This window comes from Micropterus salmoides, unplaced genomic scaffold, assembly GCF_014851395.1.
Source record: "Micropterus salmoides isolate LMB-PRFRI ecotype aquatic unplaced genomic scaffold, ASM1485139v1 Ms_hic_scaffold_1, whole genome shotgun sequence".
Lineage (NCBI taxonomy): Eukaryota > Metazoa > Chordata > Actinopteri > Centrarchiformes > Centrarchidae > Micropterus > Micropterus salmoides.
The window spans coordinates 6,468,597-6,493,560 of NW_024040040.1; the positions used below are offsets into that span (position 1 = coordinate 6,468,597).

General features: G+C 40.5%; 1 protein-coding gene across 1 annotated transcript; it reads left to right on the forward strand.

Annotated features, from left to right (window-relative positions):
* Positions 1-414: 414 nt before the first annotated feature.
* On the forward strand, positions 415-20,345 carry LOC119900484 (NGFI-A-binding protein 1-like). Its single transcript, XM_038715489.1, has 8 exons — positions 415-872; positions 6,968-7,770; positions 7,908-8,041; positions 8,179-8,230; positions 9,962-10,081; positions 12,072-12,243; positions 16,635-16,790; positions 17,022-20,345. The coding sequence occupies exons 2-8, from the start codon at positions 6,970-6,972 to the stop codon at positions 17,096-17,098; spliced, it is 1,512 nt and encodes a 503-aa protein (XP_038571417.1). The 5' UTR covers positions 415-872; positions 6,968-6,969; the 3' UTR covers positions 17,099-20,345.
* The last annotated feature ends 4,619 nt before the right edge of the window (positions 20,346-24,964 follow it).

A 24,964-nucleotide genomic window follows, 5' to 3' on the forward strand; every position in this document is an offset into this window, starting at 1 on the left:
CTATATTGTTCAGTGGTGGCAAGTACTTTTACTGCAGTACAACTCCTTAGTATATTTAGGTCCTTGTAATATACTTTACATTTAATGCAACTGTATACTTGTATTCCACTGCATTTATCTGACAGCTACTGGTGGCTTTGCAGATTCAGATGTCACATTTATAACATGTAATATAATAAAAAAATTAAATATCTACAGTGTGTCGATCAAATAAATTATATTATCTCTGCAGTCTTTTTCCTCTTAAAGTTCGTGTCACAACATCAAACTAAACCATTTGGCATCACTTAACATTATACATTTAATTTTCACTTTTGTAATCGGGCTTTTATTTTGTCACGCCAGCCGGAAGTGTCGGTGTGAGTGCTTGACGGTATTGTGACTAGTGCAGGGGAGTGGAGAGACGCTGGGAGAGGACTCAAACACTCACACTCACTCACTCACACACATACATACATAACACACACTTGGAGGAAAAAGACGCACAGAAAGACGCACGAAGGTCAGCGGCTCTTCACTGATATTCTGCGCTTTTTTTTTTCTTCTCTCAACTGCAGGAGAAAGAAAAAGTTTCCAGAAAGAGAGGAAGAGAGAGGAGAAGGAGGATCGCTCGGTTTGAGCACGCAAAGACAAGCAGACGCTCTTTGGCTTCTTTTTGTCCTGGAAATAATTTTATTTTATTTTAAATTTTACGCGCCCCGCTGTCCTGGTGGATCCATTCTTTACGGGCTTTCTTTTTGTTGTTGTTGTTGTTGTTGTTGTTGCACAAATTAGCACCCAGGCTTTGTGCTGATAATCAGTGAAGACGAAGGGGAAACGAGGAGAGGAAGAACTGGACCAGGGCGGACCAAACGGGGCCAGAAACTCACCAGGTAGGCACAATTGGATGGATTTACTTTAGCATGTTACCTGCTGCTGTTGCTTTTATCTTTAACGTATTTTTTGCAAAGATAGCAAGCGGGAAGCGCAACAAAACCTCCAGTTGTTATTATAGGAATATAATAGAAAGATAACAGGCCTACTACATCAAATCGAAGAGCTTGGCACCACATACACCACATATCTATTGGACAGCTGTAGAAATACGATAAGAAATGAAAAACCCTTTAAGGGAAGTTATAGCGAGTTAAAAATAGCTCAAACCGCCAAAATCTGATTATGAACTCACTTCTGTGCACCATACACAGACTGTAAGACTGCATGTGAATAGTACAAGTGCAACTATATCCACTTCTGTGCATAATAAATGTTCATTATGTGCATATTTAGGAGCTCAAGCGCGGTGATAGCGGGCAGTGTCATTGTAAAGTCACCTTAGACAACTTACTGAAGGGGTGTCACAGGAATTATCATTTAATATAGTGGGATTGGCTCATGTGTGCTGTTTTCAGCTGCTGTAGAGCCATTTATAACAATAGGACACACACACACACACTCACACTGTATGACCACATAGTTTCCAGTTCATAGTGATGATTACCACACAATTGTTCTACATTGAGACATTGGCAAATTCCTGCTGATTCACAGTGAAGTTAAAGCAGAGGTAATCCCTGTTCTGCTGCGTGGCACTTCACCTGGAAAACTACACATCAGCCTGTGTGTGTGTGTGCGCTTGCGTGTGTGTGTGCCATTGTGCCAGCACACGCCTCACTTCTCCAGGTGAAAAGGCGAACTCGCTAAACTCGCTTTTGTAAAGCAGGACTTTACAATTAGAGCCTGCCATTCACAGCCACCCATCTCTCTCTCACACACGCGCACACACACACACACACACACACACACACACACACACACACACACACACACACACACACACACACACACACACACATCTGCTGTGCTAAAACTGGAGTAAGATGGCAGGCTGTTAGAGAGTCTGAGGGTGTTTGTGCAGACGGCTGTTGAACTAACACACTGACAATAAGCTTTGCTGAAGCTATTTTCTCAGTGAAGTAAATTAATCGAGTTTCTATTTGTGCTAAACACAACGTGGTGCTTTTAAAAAGCTGCCAGGATTATTTTATTCTCCAGACAGAGGTTTGTCTCAGCAGCTGATGGACAATTTACCTGCTGCACACACAGGAGTCTGCATTCACACTGCAGCTTTATTGTGAAAAACCAGAGGCAGAAAACATCCTCTGTTGGTTTTATTATTGTATTCAGGGCTGCAGCTAACATGTAATTTATTTATTTTGTCTATGAATTCCCAGAAAATATGAAAAAAATGCATGTTTTACTCTCCAAGAGCCCAAATGTCACATATTCATTGTTTAATCTGACAAACAGACCAAAACTTGAAGAAAGTGTCAAAGAAATGCATCCATTCTTTATTTTTAAGAATTTAGAATAGGAGAATATTCTGCATTTTTGCCTTAAAAAATTTCCCAATCGATAAATCTACTATCCAAATCATTGCTCACACACTCAATAACAGGGATCTTGCAGGTTGTGAAACACGTCTAACAAAATCTTGCTCGAAATCTGCGTCAGACTGTGCAATATAAATTTTAAGGCGTGTTAGCTCAAGCGATAAACGGCTGGTAAATCTCAAGGCGTCAGTTACAAACAAACAGCCTCCTCCTCTCACACCTTTGGAGACGCACAATCACACCCTCTTTACGCGGCAATTGGGCAGTTCAGCGTGTGGAGGTGTGAGAGTGGGCAGGAGCTTTCTTCTTTTATTTAATCTTCACGCTACCTTCCCTTCGTTTGTAACTTTTCATGTGCGACACCATGAAAGTCCTCTAGGGAAGATTCACTGAGGTTGTTCAGAACTGGTATAAAAGCCTTATTATAATACGTGATCTTTGTTTCCGATCTAACGATGTGTAGCATGTCCAAAAGTTTCAACATATATATTAGTATGCACGGTCCAAGCAGCTAGGAACCAGCTCAAGAGGGCGCCCCGGTGGGTTTAAGAGGTTTTAAACATCCACAAACTTCTATGAAAACCAGACCAGGCTTCTAATTGAGACCTACGTTTATTTGTCAGGCGTCTAATTGGGACTTTAATTGAGAGTACTTGCACTTTACTCGAGTATTTACACTTTATGTTACTTAATACTTTGAATCCGTCCCTTAAAAGGATTAAAACTACACCTCAGAGGCAAAGAGGCGTTGTACTCCACCACAGTGATTTGTAAACTACGTTGCATATGTTTCATACACAAAACATATTAAACTACCAAACAGTATGTAGTAGTACTTCAGCTCATCTAAATACAGCAGTAAAATGCTATCACATATGAAAGCATTAGTAAAAATAATCCAATATATAACAGTAAAACACACCCAGGGGGTCGTTTTTTAAGCAATATGAGTTGTACTTTTGATACTTTAAAGTAAAGTTGCCGATAATACTTGTGTGTATTTTCACAGGGTGGTATTAGCACTTTAGTAAAGGATCTGAATACTTCTCCTGCCGCTGTATGTAGCATCCATTAAAGTCCGGTGTCAATTTTCCTCTCGTCGTCTGTATTCTGCATCTTTTCACGTCGTACTCTGATTGGTTGGTTTGTAGCCGCAATCACATTATCAGAATTTGATCTTAAATCTCTCTTGTCATTGGTCTGAGTCAAAGCTGTCGGTGGACATTCGTCTATTGATTTCTCTCAAATTAGTCACATCGCGTATAGACACTTTAAATTTTAAAGTGATGTGACTAATTTGGGGTGTTTGGAAACCCCAAATCAACTGTGTCTTTTTTTTTTTGCAGTGAAAGCAGAATAAAAGTTGTCTAGACTGTGTTATAAATGGAGAAGTTAGGGCGGCACAACGGAGTTTATTGCAGCTACAAACTGAATGATGGCTGTTTACATGTTGGATAAAAATAAGCGTAAGTTCCCAAGATAAGTTATGAGAAGCATTACTACATGTGTGGAATATTGTTTTACTTTTTCTGTGACTTAAATTGGGAATTTTTGAGTCACAAATAAACCAAAGCCCTTCATTCACATTAGGTTACGTGGTCTCTTTTCACATGATATTAACTGTTGTGAGTTGTGTTTAGAAACTGATTTACCAAACCTGAATCTGCTTATCGATTTGTTTTCTTATCATGTCCTATTTCAACTTTTGTCACATAATTTGAGTTCAAAATATGTTTTCAGCAGCTTTAATAAATGACCTTTATGTTGAGATAAGTTGAGTGGTCATGTTTTCCACTTGTTTTTGCTTGAGACAGGTTGTCGCATCATGATACACATGATGAACTTCCTCCCTTGCATGACATTATTTTCCCACAGTGATGCTGCTGTGTCTCGAATTTCTTTTACAGCCCTCACTCTGGTGTGTTGTGTATTAAAATGCCACGCTTGTGTTGATGTAGTCAGGTCGTGGTGGTGCACTGTAGATGGAAAAAATTCATCTTTGTGATTTGGATCTGATTTTAAGAGAACAAATATGCGATGTTGCGGCTTTAGTGTTTCAAATACCTTTAGCCCCACACATATCCTCCAAAAACTCTTTTTTAAGGCTCCGATTTCAGAAAAAGCATAATTTTCCGTTTTTGAGTGCATGTTTGGTTTATTTGAGTGATTTCTGCAGAACCACACTGAACAGTTTGTAGCACAAAGAAGCAAATCGACGTGGATTCATCACAGCAATAGCTAAAAAAAAGAGAAAAAGTTAAGTAGGATGCCATCTCTACTCTATTCCAGATGTGTCTTCAGGTTTGCTAAGTGACACTGTTATTATTCAGCTGCTCATTTATTTCCTGATGTAGTATCGTATTTCTGTATTCCTACTTTTAGCGGCATTCAACAAACACCATTTGTGGAGGGAGCCAAACGGCGTAGAGGTTCTTTATAAGGGAGCAGAGTTAACAAAGTTGGAAAGATGACTTTTAGAAAGACAGTGGAAGTTTGTGTGTAACTTACAAAGACGTAAAAACGGCTGGAAAACCCTATTTGGGGAGCGTTTTTTGAATGCTAACAAATGAAGTTGTTTAAACTCTTATAAAAAGTGCTGCAGTAGATATTAAACCGGGTACAAATTTCTTTTTTTTTTTTTTCTTTTAGAAAGACAGATGAGAGATTGCACGGAGTTACAGAAGCTAGTTTGGAAGTGTGAGTGTCGTCATTAACTCCATGTGGACTGAGAGCTTTACTAAATGACACGTCACGATAACCTGTTGCACCCTTTAGTTGCTCGTCTGATTTGTAGAGATATGGATTGAGCAAAAGCTCCATTAGCAACAGCAGTAGTACTGACAGAATTTGTGTTTGTGCTTCTAGTTGAAATAAAATTTTACATTTAGGTGACAGTTTAGTCTTTTCTCAGGCAGCGTTTTGTCTGTCATATTGAGGCCTGCCTGGCTCCCTGGGCTGAGGCTCTCCGGGCCTATTCTGGGTGAGGCAAGCCCACCACCTACACATCCTGCAGGGGTGGAGAGAGGCATGTGGTCCTCCCAGCAACCCGGGCCTGCTGACTGCCACTCCTCTGTTAGCTCGGCCTCCGCAGGGCCTCACATGCACATAGGAAGAGTAAAAAACCCAGCCTCTTTCAGACCTCCACTTGAGCCTTTTCAATTTTTTTGGGTGGCAAGTGACACGTATTCGTCGCAGATCTGAGTGTGTCTTTGCTTTATAAGGGTTAAGATTGAAGGACGGCATCTCTTTCGAACATAAATAGGAGCTGACAGGACAGGAAACAGCCAAAACATCCAGAAAATGTTTATTCACAGGGTTCTGCAAATGTGGAATCTGCCTGCAGATACACACTTAGAGCTAAAATAGTAACAGCAGATATGCCATGTTTTCAGCATTTTACTTGTATGTGCATTCAAGCATTAAGCTACTGCAAGAGATATCTCTGCTCGTTACTAGTATAAGAAATACAGAATTAGCCTTGTGAAAGGCAGCTTTGTAGTTTAGCCCATGCACCTACAGAGCCTCGTTTTGTGTCTTTATCCCGCACATGAAACGCGAACACTTTCAACTTCAGACACCTGAAAAGATGTAGATTACTAAACAGGTTTAAAGCGGATATCTTTCGAATCCTACCTGTGCCATTCATTCCAAAAATGAAAGGCACTCGTGGCATTCTTGATGGAATATTTAACCTTTTCCCACACCTGCTGAGGCCTGATAAACTGTAATCATACACCTGCCAAGAATAATGTTTACAGTCCAAATATAAGCCGCGTATGTTTTCATAGTAACGTGTCTCCATGTCAGTTTATTTTGGCAATTCTGGTGCAGAATCAGATGTAACATGAAACATCCAATAGAGACAGAGAGGAAGAACTCCAGGTGAATTTACTAGATTTTGTTTTTTAGCTTTACACTGAAATGTCTGTCTCTTTCAGAGGCAGGAGTTTGCTGAGAAACTTAAGCGACAGACTTGAGTTAAGACTTTTATTTGTCAAGGTCAAGAACTTTGTTTAGTCTTTTTGATTTGCTGGCAGCTGATTAACCATCCGGGCAGAAAGAACTGAGCTCAGATGCTGCTTCCTCGACAAGAGCATCGTAGATCATCGTGGATGGTCTGTCTGACTTATCCTTAAAGGGCAACTTGGTTTTTCTCGCCATTTGGTGCTCAGCAGGGGGATTTCAGGTCCTGCAGTCAGCAAATGACTTATCTGACACTTCCACATTGGAAATGTTTTGAAGGACCGGACGAGTTATTCAGCTTTAAAGGAACAGTTTTGGAAATATGCTTGTTTGCTTTCTGGCCACAGAGTTAGATGAGAAGATCAACACTCTTATGTCTGTCTGTTAAATATGAAGCTGCAGTCGGTTAGCTTAGCTTAGCATAGAGACTGGGAACAGGGGGAAACAGGTAGCCTGGCAAAATCCATCTAGTCCGGCTCATAACCTCCCATAAAACTGCAACTTGTCAATTGTACTTTTCTGATTGAACAAACAAAATAAGACAAGTTAATTAGTAATCTTTAGAAGTGCTGGTAGGTGGACATTTTCTGTGACCCTAACGTCTTGTTAACCTTTTGTGCGTCCTCCCTCAGGTATGGCGGCGGTGTTGCCGAGAACCCTGGGTGAGCTGCAGCTCTACCGGATCCTGCAGCGAGCGAACCTGCTCTACTACTACGAGGCCTTCATCCAGCAGGGCGGCGACGACGTGCAGCAGCTGTGCGAGGCCGGGGAGGAGGAGTTCCTGGAGATCATGGCCCTCGTCGGCATGGCCAGCAAGCCGCTGCACGTGCGCCGCCTGCAGAAGGCGCTGCGCGACTGGGTCACCAACCCGGCCATCTTCAACCAGCCGCTCACTTCGCTTCCCGTCTGCAGCATCCCCGTCTACAAGCTGCCCGAGGGCTCGCCCACGCTGCTCAGCGCGCAGGACCGAGCCAACACCGCCAGCGTCAAGATGCCCAAAGCCGTCGCCGCCGCCTGCTCCGACCCAGGGAAGCTAGATGTGGCACGAGACAAGGTGTCAGCGGGGTCGCCCCTGCAGGGCAGCAGCGAGGCTCGATTCTGGTCAGGCCACAGCAACGACAGCGAGCACAGTCTGTCGCCGTCAGACCTCGGCTCCCCGTCCTCGCCGAGAGACGCACTGGAGGCTCTGGACGCTGCGGCTGTCCAGTCAGTCCTGGAGTGTGTGGACAGGATGGCACCGGGACTTCCTAAAACAGACCTGGCTGAGGTCAAAGAGCAGCTGAAGAACAACAAGAAACTGGCAAAGATGATCGGACACATCTTTGAAATGAGTGACGATGACCCGCGGAGGGAAGAGGAGATTCGGAAATACAGCGCCATCTATGGACGCTTTGACTCCAAGAGGAGAGATGGCAAACACCTGACGCTGCATGAGGTTGTCCACAAAATAAAAATCACTGCACTGCTTTCAATTACTTGCTCGATAGATTACTTTGTCCTCAGGGATCCCTGAGATGTATGTTTCTGTGTTTTTCTCCCAAACTAAACTGACTCACTGTGTGTGACGTGTAGCTGACGGTGAACGAGGCGGCGGCTCAGCTTTGTATGAGGGACATGGCTCTGCTGACACGCCGAGATGAGCTGTTCGGACTCGCCCGCCAGATTTCCAGAGAGGTCACCTACAAATACACCTACCGCACCAGCAAGTAAGAGCTCAAACTGAGTCTGCTGCCTCATGGCTCCCCTGCCACAACGAATCCATCCATCTGTTAGCTACACCTGCTTATCCTTTAGAGGTTGAGTTCTGATGTCCTGAACTGTATTTCCTGATGCTTCTCTGCAGGTCTCGCTGTGGAGACCGAGACGAGCCGTCCCCTAAAAGGATTAAAACAGAGGTAAGGTCAGCAGTGAAACTGTGTTTAGATTAAAGCTGCGCAGTGGGAGTGTTACTGGTTATGCATCAGAATTTCTTTCTCAGTTCTGGCTAACATCATGTTTTGCGTTGTTTGTGCCAAGTTGTGTTTCTGCACTAACACAACAGAAAATTAATTTGCAGCTATTTTGATCATTGTTCAAAGAAATGCCTTGACTTGTATGTTTGAGCTTCACTTTGCTGAATGCTGTCTCTGCAGAGTTTGAATTGCTAAAAGGAAAAGGTTTAATTGCGTTTAATCTTAAATCTTAGTTTGACTGATGAGTTTGTAGCCTTGAGCCAATCGTGGTCCAGTATGCGACTTACTTACTAAGTGTGAAGTGGAAACTTGAAGCCTCCAGTTTGCAAATACTTTTCAGTGAACTTGGAAACAACCCTTATTAAAATTAATTGCAACACTTCGACATTTTGGAAACTTTTTTAAGGTACATTTTTTAGACCAAGCAAAAATCTATATAAACCCGAAAAGTAAAAACACAATACTTCCCATGTGAAAGAGCCTCCAGATAATAATAATGAGCGTTTAAAACAGTAAATGGGAAAGATTATCGTCACTAAATATGAGTTTATTTTACTTTTGATGGACAATTACTTACAAGTTTTGTGACATGTGACTCTTTAATTTTGGTTGCTGAAGCTCACTCATTTGTTAAATTTCATATTTGAAATATAAAGACACAAGCTTGGCAGCTGGTGCTACTCTGTGTGCAGTCATCAGAAACAGTGTGGACACTGCAGCTACAGCCTTGAACCGAGTACAAAGACATCTCTCAGTGTTCGTCTCCTGACACACTTGGCTGAGAGTTTTCTTTGAGCTCTGAATGGCTCCTCTGACTTCGTAAGCCGGTGATCGAAAACATGTGGTGGCTGCGAACTCTGCAGGGATTTCAACCAACAATAAGAGCTGCAGATGAACAGACACCTGCTCATAAAAACTAGCTCTGAGCTCCCGAAGGGGGGAATTCCTGCCAAATTTAGTTTCAGGCCGTCGTTCTGCAGAAACAGAAAAACTCCCAAAAATTCTACTTAGTTTTATTTTCAAAGAAAATGCAAAATAATAGCATTGAGAGTATTACCATCAAACAGATACAAAAGGAGAATGATTCAGATTATTTAAATTATCATATAGGCACATAAATATATGCATAAATTAATATATAAAAGTAATAATAGAGTAAAAATAGATTTAAATAAGGCACCTTAATAATAAAAAAGAAAAATTTTGCATCAAGCTAAGGAAAAAATATAAAAAAAATTAAAAAAGTGTTTTCAAAAACAAGAAAAAGACATTTAGAATCACATAATATCTGTAGTCAACATTAATTATAACATTTATTATAATATATCAAATAATAATAATAAAACCAAACACCGGATTATAGTTTTATCCTTTTCTTTTCTTTCAGTGTTACGTTATATTTAAATGCCTTTCTTTACACTGGAATTTTTTGGTGTGTCATTTATCAGAACAAGCTTTAAAAAATATGTAAATTTTGTGTAATTGTAGGAAGTAAACTCCTCCTCATGTCATTTAATTCAGAGACTGAAAGGAGGACATGTCTCTAAATGCCAATATAATCTGACCCATAATCTGCTACTCCCTTTTTAAATAGGGCAAAAGACATAAAATTCCCCTTAAAATGGTATACAATGCTGAGGAATTTATATTTTTCTGTCTTCTTGACTCTTTCAGGAGAACTTCTTCGACATCCAGGAGGCGCTGCAGGCGATCCACATGAGGCAGGAGATGCTGAGGGAGCAGCTGGCCTGCGCCAAGTCGAAAGGAGAAGAAACCGTCGGACGGAATCTGCAGGTAGGCGGGCAAATACAATAAAATCCATGGTAGAAGCTGTTGGAAAAATTAAACAATATGGTGGTGAGGCGTTTATAAAGATTTTCAGTAGGAACCAATGGGCTTACAGCTGAGAGCCACAACAGGAAGTCTGGAAGTTGTTGGTTTCTTTCATTGGATTTCTTTCTTTACAATAATAAAAGTTCTTAAGAAAATATAAAAAAAATTCTAAATGCTGTTTCCTGCAGTGCAAATAAACCAACTAGCTTAACTAACTTTCCACCAAATTCCATTGAAATGTGTAACGTTTTTAAGATATTCTGCTGAAAACTTAACTTTCTTGTGGTAAAAAAAAAAGGCAATGTTATACTGTTAGTGGTGGACATATTTAATAAAGGGCCACTTACTAGCTTTGTCCAGAGCTTTCAAACACTCTTATTAATATGAAAATCAGAGCATCTCTCTAATGCTCAAACAAATGTACTTCAGCTGTCGGGTGGGAAGGATCCTCGCCAACAGATTCGGCGACAGATTTCCATGTCAGCAGCTGTTTGCTGCAGCAGGATCCAGTTTGATCTCAGTAATGTTCTTTATTGGTTTCCAAAGCCTCTGCTGCTGTGGCTTGTTCCTAATTAGCGCCTGAGTGTAGGAGGAGGGCTTTATGATAACTCATTACGCAGGAAACATGTTCATGTGAAGTGTGTGTGTGTGTGTGTTTGTGGAAAACACATGCTCCTCCACGTCAACATGTGTGTCGTCTCAAGCACACTTGTGTGTGTGTGTGTGTGTGTGTACACGCTGGTTTATCTGGTGTGCGTTTGTGCGGCTGCGGCTGCACAGTTGTCATGTTGATGTGATTTTTCAGAAATCGCATTCAGAAGAAGAAGAGGAAGAGATTTCATGGCTGCATTCACACTGCAGGCCCTCTGAACCGCTGTGTGAGGATGTAAAGCACGTCCCCGTAATAATCTGAGCTGACAGTGACGTGCAGACTGACAATAACAAAATATCGCTGCTGTTTCTATGAAACTAAGGTGTCAACTGCTGTCAGCCTTTACTTCATTCGTCCTCCTCATGTTAATGCTCAGCGACTGCCTGAAACTGGGATTATGCTTCTCCAGGCTGCATGGAAGCGAATGTGAGCAGGTGTCTTTCGGACACATTTTGTTTGTGTGTTTCTTTCCCTCTTGTAAGGATTGTGTCCACCAGGAAGCAGTGTCAGTTGTCACAAACGTGGAATAATATGAATTTATCAACGTACACAGACGGACAATCTCAAGATGGGCGACCACATTACTGTATTCATTTTCCTATGCTTTGCTAGAAGACCACCTGTGAAAGAAATATGCTGAAATAAACGCCCAAACTTCCCTTTCTGGCTTAATAAGCAGGACGTAGTAAAACATTTACTGTGCCTGCTTTTGGCCTGATAATCAGACTAAATTTTCTTTTCACCTCATTGCTGTCACTCTGTGAGTTGCTGAAAGAATCAGGTATGTGGTCGTTGACTCAGAGGTCTGTAGCCGAACTAGGATGCTTTGATGACCAAAATTTAAAGAATCCTTCCTTTAGCTGTTTTCATAAGTACTGGATCTTTTTTATGCCTCCCAGCTGGCGACACAGTCAGTAAACAATAACACGCAGAATACGGACTTTCCTTCACCTCGTCCACTCTGCCTTTCACTCACTGCCTCACTCTGAATTTTCGAACCTCATTGTAATCACGTGAATGCAAACAGCTTATCGCATAGCTAATCATCATCTTTGAGTGAGTTTCACCTACAGCTCATAGGAAAATGCCAGGAGAAAACAAAAGCACCACATCACCACACTACATCTTTACATAGTAATCAAGTACATTTGTACCTGTTCAGCCAATACATCTATGGTAATTCTTCATTAATCAGTTCAGCGGTGTATATTCACTGGAATCACATGTATCATCAATATAGAGATAACTTCTATTTGGTCTTTAAAACAGAAAAACTTATCAGTTGTTTGTGTCCATTAGATGCAGCTGGAGCGTCTGCTGGCCCGGCAGATGGAGATCCTGCAGGACGCCGCTGTCCAGGAGCGACTCCAGGCTCTGGACTGGAGGATCCCCCCTGCCGCGTTAAAGTACCTCAACGACGCCCAGAACACCAACGGAGCCTCCGCCGCCGACGCCAGCAGAGACAACCAAGGTAGGGCATGAGCGGACGGTGGAGAGGAGTTCAAATGCCAGTTGAAAAAAACAGACATTTTACAATCAAAAATAAAGTTTGCGACTTCAGTGCAGCCTGTTTCTGGATGTTCTGATGGAAGTCAAAATGTCAGCGTGGGAGGGGCAATTTTGTTTCAAACGTCGTCACACAAAAACAAACCCACATTGCTCGGATTGCCACACATCAGCCATACAGCGTAGCAGCACATCCGCCTCTGGTTCTAGGTCCTTAAAATGTGAGGATTTGCTGCTTTTCTCAGTTTTACATAATGTAAATTAAATTTTATAATATATTGTACTGTTATCCTGACAAGACAAGCAATTCGAGGGTGTCACCTTGGGCTTTGGGGACCTTTCTGACTTGTAACAGACAAAACGAGTAATAAATTAATAGTACATTTACAATCATTTGAAGGGAAGTCAGGCCACCATAAGTGGCAGCGCTGAGCTTGCTGCTGTTGAACACTGGAGTCAGCAAGAATAAAGTCCTGTGCCATCTTTCAGTAAAGTAAAATTATTTTTCTTATAAGTTGTAAAGAAAATTAAATTCCATCCGTTTGTTGGTTTTTTTTTACTTTTTCCCTTTGAATGCATAAGTGACTGAAAATGTTAAATTCCTTCCGAAAAACATCCAGGACTGTGAGGACCATCTAACACTGTTTAGGACAAGGTGCGGAGTTTACCTGAGAAACATTTACCAAACTAGAACGAAAGAAGAAGAGAATGTGACTGAAACCATGTCCGTTTTAGGTTATTATTGGTTTTTATCACTGTTCCCGTCTATCTGATGCAACTCTGGAAGAAAAACTGCAACACAAAAATGTTAAAAAATAGCTGAAAACTCTTCCAATAAAGCATAAATCTTATCTTTGCTTAGCTTGGTTTAGTTTGTATTTAGGTTCTTTTTTGTTTGCCAAATGCTGGTTTACCGGGTTGTAATTGGCTCACTGTCGCCCCTATTGGCCAATCAGGAGAAAACACCCAACTTGGGTTTGCAGTCTTCAGCCAAATTTTTTGCTCAATAGGAAACAAACTGACTGAACTGGAGCCTGTAATGCTACAGGATGTGCACGTGGCTGTGTGGATGGAAACAACACCTATAGGTGCTGATTTTCCACACCCCGCCGTGGCAGCTGTCACTTCTTTTCTATTTTTTCATCTCCGACTTCTCAAACACAGAGGGAGGAAGAAGAGAGACAAAAAGGCGCATCATTATTCAGGATCTTACTTCTCCTCAGGGCCTCATCTCATTTTCATCCCTTTCCTCCCTCACCCACTCCCGACAGCTCATTATATCGCTGTTCCCACAAATCCCACAATGCACCTGTAATTATCACGCCCACGCCTGTTTACCTCCAGCCAGTTGCCTGGAGGGGGGCGTCTCTCTCTCTCTCTCTCTGTATGTCTACCTCTCTCTCTCCTCCCCCTCTTATTCTCTGCTTTCCTTCCTTTTCTTCCTCCTGTCCCTTTTCTTTTTTCCCCTCTCTGTCATTTGTCATTTCTTCTCCTTCTCTTCGACTGCTTGTCTTAACCTCTCTCCTACACCACAGTTTCCTTTTCTTTCCTCTCTGCATAGACATTGTTATGCCTATTTATGGGGGGCTAAAGCCACCCTAACTTGGTCCTAAGCCCCCCCAAATAATAATTACAAAAATAATTATTAGATTTAGATTTTTTTTTTTTTTACAGTGCAGACATGTAGGCAACTCAACAAAGAGGAGCAAGAATAGCGATAAATACTATAGAAATAAAGTATAATTTGTATTTATTAGCTTAAAATAATCCTTCTGGTTATTGTTAGTGACTGTTACTTGCTGAACTACATTTACTCGAGGTAAAGGAAAGGGGACATTTTAGTTGTGAACGCCATTAATATTGCCTATCTCTAGTAGCCTATTTCAAAACAATATCAGTCCCCATAGAATGTTGTTGTCAGTGAAAACTAAATGTTATAATGTCCCTAATGCTAGCCACTTTAAATAGCCACTCTAAATAGGATCCTTATCTACTGCTTACATATGTATGCTTGAATGCAAGCCAAACTACAGAGCAAAATCACACTCTGATTGAACCAATCCACAGTGCAGTAACAGTAATTAGTGTAATTAAATTACATTCTATTTATAGAATTCTGTTTCATGGAGAGAGGAATTAGACATGGTATCATTTTATTACACATTTACATGAGCAGCTGGGGAGCATTTAAGTCATAGCCTACAGAAGAACTCAGTCTGGCCTAAGTGAATTCCCCCCATGCACCGTTGTTGTGTCTAAAAGCTAACAGTACAGGGGTGTCGGTATCATTGTATTACTGTTTCAGACCAAAGACGCTGCTGCTTCTTCAAATCCGTTCCACTCGGCTCATTTAGAGTCCATATAAGTTAAACTCCATTCGTTGTTTTCACTGCTTGTGCCTGCTGCACTGCCGCGACACTGCCAGGTAAATAAAGCATTTTAGCATACCTGCTCAGGTGTGTCTTTGTGCTCACATACTGTCACTAAAAAAGATTTTTAAGTGAATTTTCATCATTTGTTCACCTGATGCTTTTAAAGGCATCATGCAGTCTTTGTTGCTGCACTGAATTACAGTTACACTTACACTGTGTTGTTTATGACACTGATAACAGAGTTATCTGACGTTTTTGCTAAGCTAGCTACAGCATGTTACCATTAATCAACCAGTGTTAACAGCTGTTTGAATCCTGGTCAATTAGAGAAGCTAGTTGTGGTACCAGTGCTAAATCTGATTCAAATATGGACTGGACAAAATTATTGTTTTTGTGTTTTGGCTCAGCAGGGATGATATTACATGAGAATGTTGATCTACAGGAGAAACACAGACAGAAATTGGTGCACAAAAATTCACCAGAATGCAGGAAGTCAAGTGTTTAATGCACACCAGATTTGAGGATTCATGATAAAGACTATATTGTCATTGTACACAAAATACAACGAAATGCAGTTTAGAGCAAAACATTGAACTTAGCAGCTTTAAAATAAAATATAAGCAATGAGGATTTTTTTTGCTTACAACGCCCATGTAACATTGCAGTAACTTTTGTTCAACGGGAGAAATGGAAGAACAGAGTATGTCTGTCACTTTTTATTTGTTAACATCTTGGCTTCTTTACTGGTTGTTGACATAAGTGTAGTTCTATTACAGTAACAAATGATGCGAGTGCAAAGATTTTGCAAGCGCAAGTTACACATACAGTACATGTACACTCAATACAAATTTCAACAGGTCTTGCTGAGGCAACTGTGTAGAGCTGCAAAATTTGAGTTAATTATTCAAGAATTAAAAAATGATTGGTTGTTGATAGTCAATTATCAAGTGAAAACATACACTTGTTCCAGCTTCAAAATGTGTAGGGCTTTTTATGTCAGATGTGATAGTGAACTGAAAATATTTAGGCTTTTAGATTAATGGTTACTTAAATCATGCTATTTAAAATGCTACTTGAGCTGTGAGATATTTTAACAGTCATTTTAGTATACTAATAGTCCAAGCCCTAAAATCATGGTGAGGAGAAAATGTGAACATTAAAGCATCATGTCCTGTTTTCAGAAACCCAATTCTGATAAATGTACTGTAAATATCCCTGCTGAAGCATCCAGGCATATACTGTGGCATATAAACATCTTATCCAGGTTTGTGAAATCTGCCGTGTATGCATGTGCGCCATCAACTCGAGTTGCATAGTAGTTAGTTTGGAAAACTAAAAATATGATAGACAATGTAATCTACATACTGAAATGAAAGTAAAAGTAAAGTAAAAGTCCGTAATGTGCTGGATAAACCCTTATTGTCACTCTCATCTAACGTTATTGGTGAAAAGCCAGAAACCAAAGTGGCTTCATCCTCAACCGCTGAGGTAGTAACCCAGCTGATACTGAAAAGGCAGAAAGCGGCTGTGAATTTGAGGATCAGAAACCTACATAATGTTTGAACCACAGCAACATAAATCACAAACATAAACCTGGGATACCAGTGTGCATGCAGATTCAATCATCTGTAAAATAAAGAATGTATGTCACTGTTAAGCATACAGCAGTCTAGTGGTGCAGAAAATACAGAAACACCCCCTCCCTCTCTTTCTTTCTGACTTCCTTGCTCTCTAAGGGAATAAAAGGCAAACACAAGGGATCGGCAGCTTAACTCATACAAACACAGGCTTTGTTACCACCGGGAATATTGAACATGTAAAGCAAAGCCAGTGTTTGAACAACATCTGGGCTTATGTTTGCTTTTATCCAACTAGATTCACTTCAGACTGATGAATCAGTGAATGTTTCATTTAACATTTACAAAGAAATTACTACACTGAGCCTGAGGCGAGTTATGAAGTTCTGTTTCTGTCTGTCCTCCAGATGAACGACCAATCAACTTGCGGGTGGTTAGTCAGAACATGCAGGAAGGTGACCTCCCATTGGGCAAGCAGCTAGCCAATGAACTGAAGCGCCATCACAACCACAACAACAACAACAGCAACAACAACACAGACGAGACCAAAACACCAGCAACAGGTTAGTCATGGTAGAAGTCCAGCTGCAATTGTTATCCAGGTTTTACAGTGGGCAAGTAGGGAGTTGAATGTCTTGCTCAAGGACACTTTGGCCTAAGACTTAAGCTACGTTACATCTGAGAATTATCCTCATTAAATTTGTTGTACAGTTACTGCTTTCTACAAGGCTTTACGATGCATTATAAACCTCTTTGCTGATGATACCGTTCTTTATCTTTGACCTCATCTTCAGAAAACGGGACATCGCAGCGAGCGTCCAGCAACACAGAGAAGAAGGCCATCAAGTCAGAGCCGGAAGACTCCACATAGTGCCTCCTGCCTCTCCACCCCTTGTACCCGCCCTCAGTTCATTCTACTCACACTTGACAGTATGCAGTTATTACCCATCAATAGATACTAAGCAAGCACAGCCACAGTAGAGCCTTAACAACCAATGTTGCCTCATGAATAGCATTTATTTTTCTTTGATTTTGTCTTTTTGGTTTGTTTTTTTTAAAAGGTATTTGCCAAAGCACCTACAGAGCATGTCTAGAAGCGCGTCAGTGCTCTACAGGTCTTTGTCTCTTGGTTCATTGTACACGTTAGATTTCCATGTAATATTTAAGAGTGCTCTGTTGCAGACATTTGTACACTCTTTACCTCTGCCTGGGTGGTGTTTTTGTTGCTTTCTTTGGACAGCCAGGTTGCAGGCTATGATGCCGGGGCTGAGTCTTAACTCAAATGTGGATTCAGAGATAATAATAACAATAAACTTTACCTATAGAGCACTTATCAAATCAAGGTACAAAGTGCTTCACAGAGAGAAAGATGAAATAAGATAAAAACACAACTCCAAACTGTTGGAACATGTTTGTAGGACGACCATATAGCCAGTGTTTTAAGGCCTCCTTCACTCACATGTACCTTGAAACTTAACTATATTTCAGGTATCCAGTGCTTCTCCTTCAGATTTTTAGCTGTGTTGCTCTAGGGATGACAGTGCCACTACCTAATAATATTTATATAAATATTGGATGGATTGGCATGAATTTTGGTACAGACATTCATGCCCTTTGGAGGATAAATCCGAAAGACTTTGGTCATCCTCTGGCTTTTGATTGAGCACCACCTGCAAGTCACACTTTATATGATTATATTTTATGGCACACACAGTGGTGCATACTTTGTGGTTTCCGAGATGATGTAACCTAATGACTTTGGTGATTATATTTGGTTTGCGGTGAAATATCTCCAAAACTATAGAATAGTTGACAAAGTTTAAACTTATTTGTCAAATACTTTGGTTTATGACCAAATACCTGCCAAACTAATGGCATTCCCATCAGCCTCAGCTGTACATAGTACTAATTTAATATTTGTTAGCATGATTACTAAGATGACCGTGGCAAACATTACTTTTAGCTTGAAAGCAATCCAAGTGAATTATGTTCGGGATGGAAACACTGTGTAACCCCATTTTTTTGGGACGGGCAGCTCTTGTAGGCAAGGTCAACAAATCAGTATTACCCTAATACTAATATTACTGAGGCTTTCGTAATGATTTAAAATGTAATTGTAATGTCTTATAATATGTCGACACAAAGTGCTTATTGATGCTTTATGTTGCCAGGCATCAACACATTATAGATGTAACTTTTGATAAACTATAAATACAAGCATATATGAGTAAATAAATGAGTGGAAACAAGATCAAAGTCATTAACACATAATAATGGCAGACATAGAGTTCAACAACTTTATTAACCCAACAAAGCAATTAGTTAAGAGCAGCTACAGACAACACACACACACACACACACGTGTTACCTAATTTTGAGATATTTGGTATCTAAAAATTCAAAATCCATGTTGTGTTTACAAGGCAACTGGAATTCTTGACTATTATAAGAAAACTTAGCAACAACAGCCAAAAATTTAGCAGCATTTGGCTGGTGGCTTATTGTCTTTTCCCTGGCTGCTTCCCCACATCTTCTGAGCCTCTATCGTTCTCCCAAATCTAACTTAGGTGTCTGCATTTGTACTGTAACTCAAAACAAAGGTGTAAAAGTACTGTAGGGAGATAGAGTTAGGATTCAGCCCCTGTAGCAGGTTCATTTTTTTTGTAGTTTACTTCAAATGGGAAAACAGAAGAGGATTGAATTAATCCTTCCGTCCTTGCTCTTGTCTTGTGTATATTTATGGGAGGTAATTTAAGAAGAGCATGTATGGGAGCTGTTGTGGAATAACAGCAGGGGACCACTGTCATTCGTCTTGGCAGGATGGCTGGGCTGGCATGCCGGAGGCCGAGCTAATTGAGCTCATTTCACTTTGTAATTTAGCAAAACACTGCTGTTGATCCGAAACCACACATCTGCAAACAGGGAGTATTTTAGGAATAAAGCCTCTGTATTCCTTAAAGAATAAAATATTATATATATATATATATTTATATATATATATGTTTGTATATATAAGATTGCAGGCATGTGGTTTTTCAACAACCGTGGCAAAAAGCAAAATTCCTGTTTATTGCTGTTCATCGCGGAGCAGCAGCCTGGGGTCTGTAAATAGTACCGTGATAACAAATAGTGCTAGCCTAATCTCTCAACCAGGGTTCTCCTTTGTCAAGTGTAACTTTGCTGTAGATTTTTGGTGTCTATACAGTGTTTATGTATGTAGAGCAAAAACAAAAGAAGAAAACTCAAGTGTCACTGAGGAAAAAATACAACAGTGTGAAAGTGTATGGTGTATAAAAACATGCTTTACCTGATGATAATGTTGATTAGCCTTAGCTCTTAACAGTGTTTAATCCACCTGTGATGGCCATCAGTGCATATTTCAAAGATGTGTTTTTTGCTGTTTAGAGGTAAATACATAACAAATAAGTGTTCACTGTGTTTTTATGTATTCGCCACACTGTGTAAATACGTCTGTTTGGATAATAATGTCCAGACAATTTGGTCTAACTCTCCTTTCCCCCTTACTTCCTGCAGATAGTTTAGTCTCACTCAGCGTAATGACAGACCAATGCAATATTTATGTAAGTAATAAGTCTATTTGCATACTATATGGATATGTCATTTGTTATGTGCTCAGTAACTGTATGTCTGTCACGAACTTCAGGGTGGGAATTCACCTACAACTTGGGAAATGTTTGTGTTGTCTCACTTTTAGTGCTCAGGGCACTGTATTTGTATTTAAAGACATTGTGTTCTTTTCATGAAATCGCAGCCACTATGGCAAAAAAACTAGTGGGAATTTGGAGTCATGATCTGTTGTAAAAAATCTAGCTTGCTAGTGAATTCTGGGAGATAAAGCCATCGTGGCTCGGGGACAAAACATCTTTTGTTTCCAGCCTGATTGGCTCAAACACTGGCCTAGTTAGTGTGACTGTCGTACGATGTTTCAGAGAATAGCGCATGTCTGACCTGCCGTCTCACTGATCACTGTTCTCCTCACTGTTTATGGTAAAGTGATAGATTAGGCTTCACCTAGTTATGCACCTGTTTTTTAAACACTAATATATTTTATTTGTTATACAGCACATAAACATTAAACTTTATTTTTTTGAACTCTATTGTGAAGTGCGTTCTGTGATCAATGTCGTCTAAATCCAGTCTAAACCTTGGTTTTGATACTTATGTATGGTAATGAGTGTTTTTAGAACATCTATTTCCCAGTAAACATTTTTAACATAAAACATGACGTTATATTTGATTACTAGAGAAATGTACTGAGTAGGACATTTTACAGTGTAAAAATAAACTTGTTGGTACTCGCTGGTGAATCAGCGATAGAGATCAAAATTACTTCAAATTTATCTTTGACATTCCTGCTCTAAAACATCTTGTTCAGGCATCATTTACTGAATGGAGCAATGATTTGGTGGTTCAACATGTAAGGGCGCGAAAAAGTAATCAATTTAACATTAACTTAGATTATTGTATTATTATTTAATATAACCAGGGCTGCCAACTTTTCAGTTTAGTTTGGAGTGAGATTTGGTATTGCTATTTTTCTAAGTAAGCCTTCTGTGACGTTAACCACCGCAGGGGTCTGGGTCATCATTCTTCAGTCCACTGGAATTTTGTTTAGGAAGTTCAGCAGCCAAAGTCACAATTTTAAGGCACATGTAGATGAAAAAAGCCAAGTCACTAATCAACTAACAGCAAGTGTGGTAGCCGGCCTCATAATAAATTTGTACTCTGGTCCAATTCTGCTAATACTGCTGACACTGACTCATAACTGGAGCTAATTTCAAGTGAATTTAAATCCACACAAAAGTGTCACAACACGGCTGACGTTTAGCCACAATTATCCCAACTTGGCTAGTCAGTTTTCGCAGGAGATGTGAAGGAAAGGGCCACACAGTTAATGTAATTCATTATAGATGTACTAATAATGATGATTTGTATTTAAAAAAAAGAAAGAACAAATCTGACTCAGGATTAAAATGTTTTATTTCTTGTCAAACTACTGTTCTCAAGGTCCCAAATGAGCTTTCAGACAAATATTGTTATTTACAGCTGCTCGTTGTACACTCCTTGCCGTGCTAGCACACACACCAGACAGAGCTTTAGCAGCTCAAGTCTGAACATCAAGTTCAGTGACAAAATGTGGTGATAATAGGTTATGGTCGTTGTGACACTATAATGTAGTGATAACAATGTTTTGGTAGATTATATATTAGCTTCCCACTACAGGGAGGAGCCGGGGGAGTTTCTTGCTGGAAAATCTGAGCTGTTTGGGAACACTCACCCTCCAGCAATTACTTTGAAAGTGTCTTTGAGCAAGGCAGGGAAACCCTCGGCGTTTCCCAGCATCAGTGTGTGTGTGTGTGTGTGTGAATGCAAAGCAGGCTGCATAAAGAGCAAAAGTGCTTGGTAATCCTTCCCAAGCAAAGACCGGTAAGAAGAGACCCAGGCAGTACTGGCCTGAAACACTCAAAGGACAGTTCAGCTTCCTGTAAAGGAGCCTCTCTGTCTTCAGTTTGTTACCTTCTTTCTTTCTGTCTTTCTTTCTTTATTTCTTTCTTTGTTGTTGTTGTTGTACTGAGATGAATCCCTGGCCAGGCCATTTGCATCAGCGTCACATCAACACATTGTGAAACCGGCTGATGACTCACTCTGACGCAGGTCTTTTTCACATGCCTCCCATCATCCTCTCCCACCCTCCCTCGCTCACCCACTTCTCACACACACACACACACACACACACACACACATACGTAGACAGATTTTCTCTGGAGACTAGCTCGGCTCATGAACACCCATGCTGGTTGCTGTTCACAGTGGCAGCCCTGCTCACCCCTCCCCTCGCTATCCTCCTCCTCCACCTCCTCCTCCAGTGCAAGTCACTGATGATGATGTGTTGCCTTGGCAACGGCTGGAGGTAGGCGGCTCCACAGGCGGTGGGCGGAAGCCAGCCGCTAAGCAGCGTGGGAGGGATCTGCCGAGCGCACCCATCACCCTCATTTTGAAAGGAGCAGGAAGCTGACTGCTTTTGAGAAGGTGTGGGTGTTGGTGAATTATCGCCTCTCCTCCCTGCAGCTTCGTTAGGGATCGCCTTGTTTGTCTCCCTTCCTTCCTTCCTTCCTTCCTTTGTTTTCGGGTTTATTGCTGCATGCAGTGATAATGCAGCTGCTCGTGGGGGATTTCTGAGCAAAATGTAACTTTGAAAGCTGCCGTGGCGGTTTTCACTCCAGTTTTCCTCAAGACAGGAGATAAAAAGCATTGCAAGTCAAGGGAGAACATAACTAAAAAGAAAAGCCTTATTTAAATTGAACAAGGATAAGATGGATATGGACATCACCATCCATTTGAAACTGAAAATCAGCGTGCAAAAGTATTTCTATTTTCTTCCATGGTATGAACTTTGCTGGCCTTCAGGGGTCAAGTAAATATCAATATAATCACAGCTTTGGCTGAAAAGATTGTAAGTTAATTATTTCACATGATTTTATTTGACATGTTATGAATGTACCAAAAAAATCAATCTAGCACAAATACAATAAAGTAAAACAAGCTATGAAAAGCAAGAAGGTCGTGGGTTCAAACCCCGGTTGCCCCGGCCTTTCAGTGTGGAGTTTGGATGTTCTCCCCCGTGTCTGCGTGGGTTCTCTCCGGGTGCTCCGGCTGCCTCCCACCATCCAAAGACATGCGGACTAGGTTAATGGGTGACCCTAAATTGTCCTTGGACTGGCGACCTGTCCAGGGTGTACCTGGCTCCAGACTTTCACAGGTTTTCATGGACGTAGACATGACCGCACCAGAAACCCATTAACAATAATGCACATAATGCATGCACTGAAGCCCAAAGTACAGTACTCACTCATTTTTTTAATTGCAGATTGAATCTGACAGATTGTCTTATTTTTAGAAGCTCCCAATTGCGGAGAAATGTTATGCTTACATAAACAAGGCTCCTGCTAATTTACTTGTTATCAAGCTTGTTATGCTGTCAGATACATGACATGGCCATGGTATGTGGAAACCGAAAACAAAATTATACCCACATTCAGAACCACTGTTACAAAGTCCCTTACACTAAACAAAGATACATGATTAGAATCACCAGACAGAAGCCAGAAAGAAATGTGTTTTAAGAAGCAACTAATAAGACGATAATGGTTATCTAGGATAGATGCAATCTTGGATATATATTTTAGATGATTAAAACATTACCAACATTGCTGATATATTTAGCAAACTTGAGGTCTGAATCAAAAAATTTACTTACGTTTCCCACATTGCTAAAGAGAAATCGGCTCCCATTCAGCCTCAACAGTGTTAGTGTGGTCCAATACTGATGTTTGAGGATGCAGGTCTGGCTTGCATGGGGTTGAGGTCAAGTTCTTCCACACCAAAGTGGTAAAACAGTTTCTTTATGGACCGTACAAAGACAAAGTGGTCTAAATATCACTGCATGAAGTAAGAGCTTTAGCTTAAAACATACTTTAGACCGCATAGTGTGTTTGCATACAAAACCAACTGAACAAAAACCTAAAGAAACACCACATCGCATTAAGAGGTTCATCCCAAAGGTGTTGGATGGGGTTGACGTCAGGGCTCTGTAGCAGACTAGTCAAGATCTTCCACACCAAAATGGGAGAACTAATTCTTTACCACATGCTTTGTTCACATACTACAACAACCCTTCTGATAAGCTAGGTTAGGTTGCGTTTGAAGCCCAGGACTCATTGTGTGGATTACTGTAAAAGTATTTGTTGGAATTCCCCTTTAATTCTACAGCCGATTACATAGAAATATGAGCCACAGCGTTCTGGTTACTTCCAGTGCATTAGTCCAAATTCATGAATGTTTCACATTCCATGTGAGGCATTATTAGTCAGCATGAATTTATTTGTTTTATCCTATTTGGAGCTGCAAGTGGGCCGAAACTCAGATAAAGTAAGATAAAAGTTGGGAGCCACAGAAAAGTAAACTGAAGCAACTTTCCAGTGAGTAATCTCTTTTATAGGTCATTATTTTATGCTAAGTGTCAAACTCCACCCACCCAGGCTGCAAAAGAGGTCAAAACTAACATTAAAACGCTGTCTGACTCAGGTCTAATACAGGAATTTAACCAGACTAAGACACAAGTCATGGCATTTATTTGAAAACGTGTATGCAAAATGTGTCAATTTAAAAGTAGCATATAATAAAAAATTAAATCTAGACTCATTATGTTAAGTTTTCTGCACACTGTGCACACAGAAATATATCTAAAGAGATAAATAAAGCTGCACACATGTAATACAACAAAAAGACCAACATTATATCTAAACGTACTGACTTATAACTTTTTACAGGGCTAGGATTCTTTTTGTAATCAGTTATTGGTTTATCAGGATGTTGCTGTTGCCTGTGTCACTAATCTAATCTAATTTCCAACCAGGAGATGGTGCTGTAGCTGTTTTTGTTAAAGACAGAGACCACAATCTGCTGAGGAAACCGCTTTATGTTGCAATACCAGAATAATTCACATGGTGTCAGACCAAGACAAGACATCAAACCATAAATATCCATCTAAACTAACTGTAGGATTGTGCCTGTACCCTAGCCTACATGATTACTTACTTATAGTTGGAATAAGAAGAAAAATAGATACACAGTAGGAAAAATAAATATATAAAGTAGAAATACCCTGAAATCTGCCCATTTGACTTGTCTCACACTGAGCTAAAGTTTTACCTTA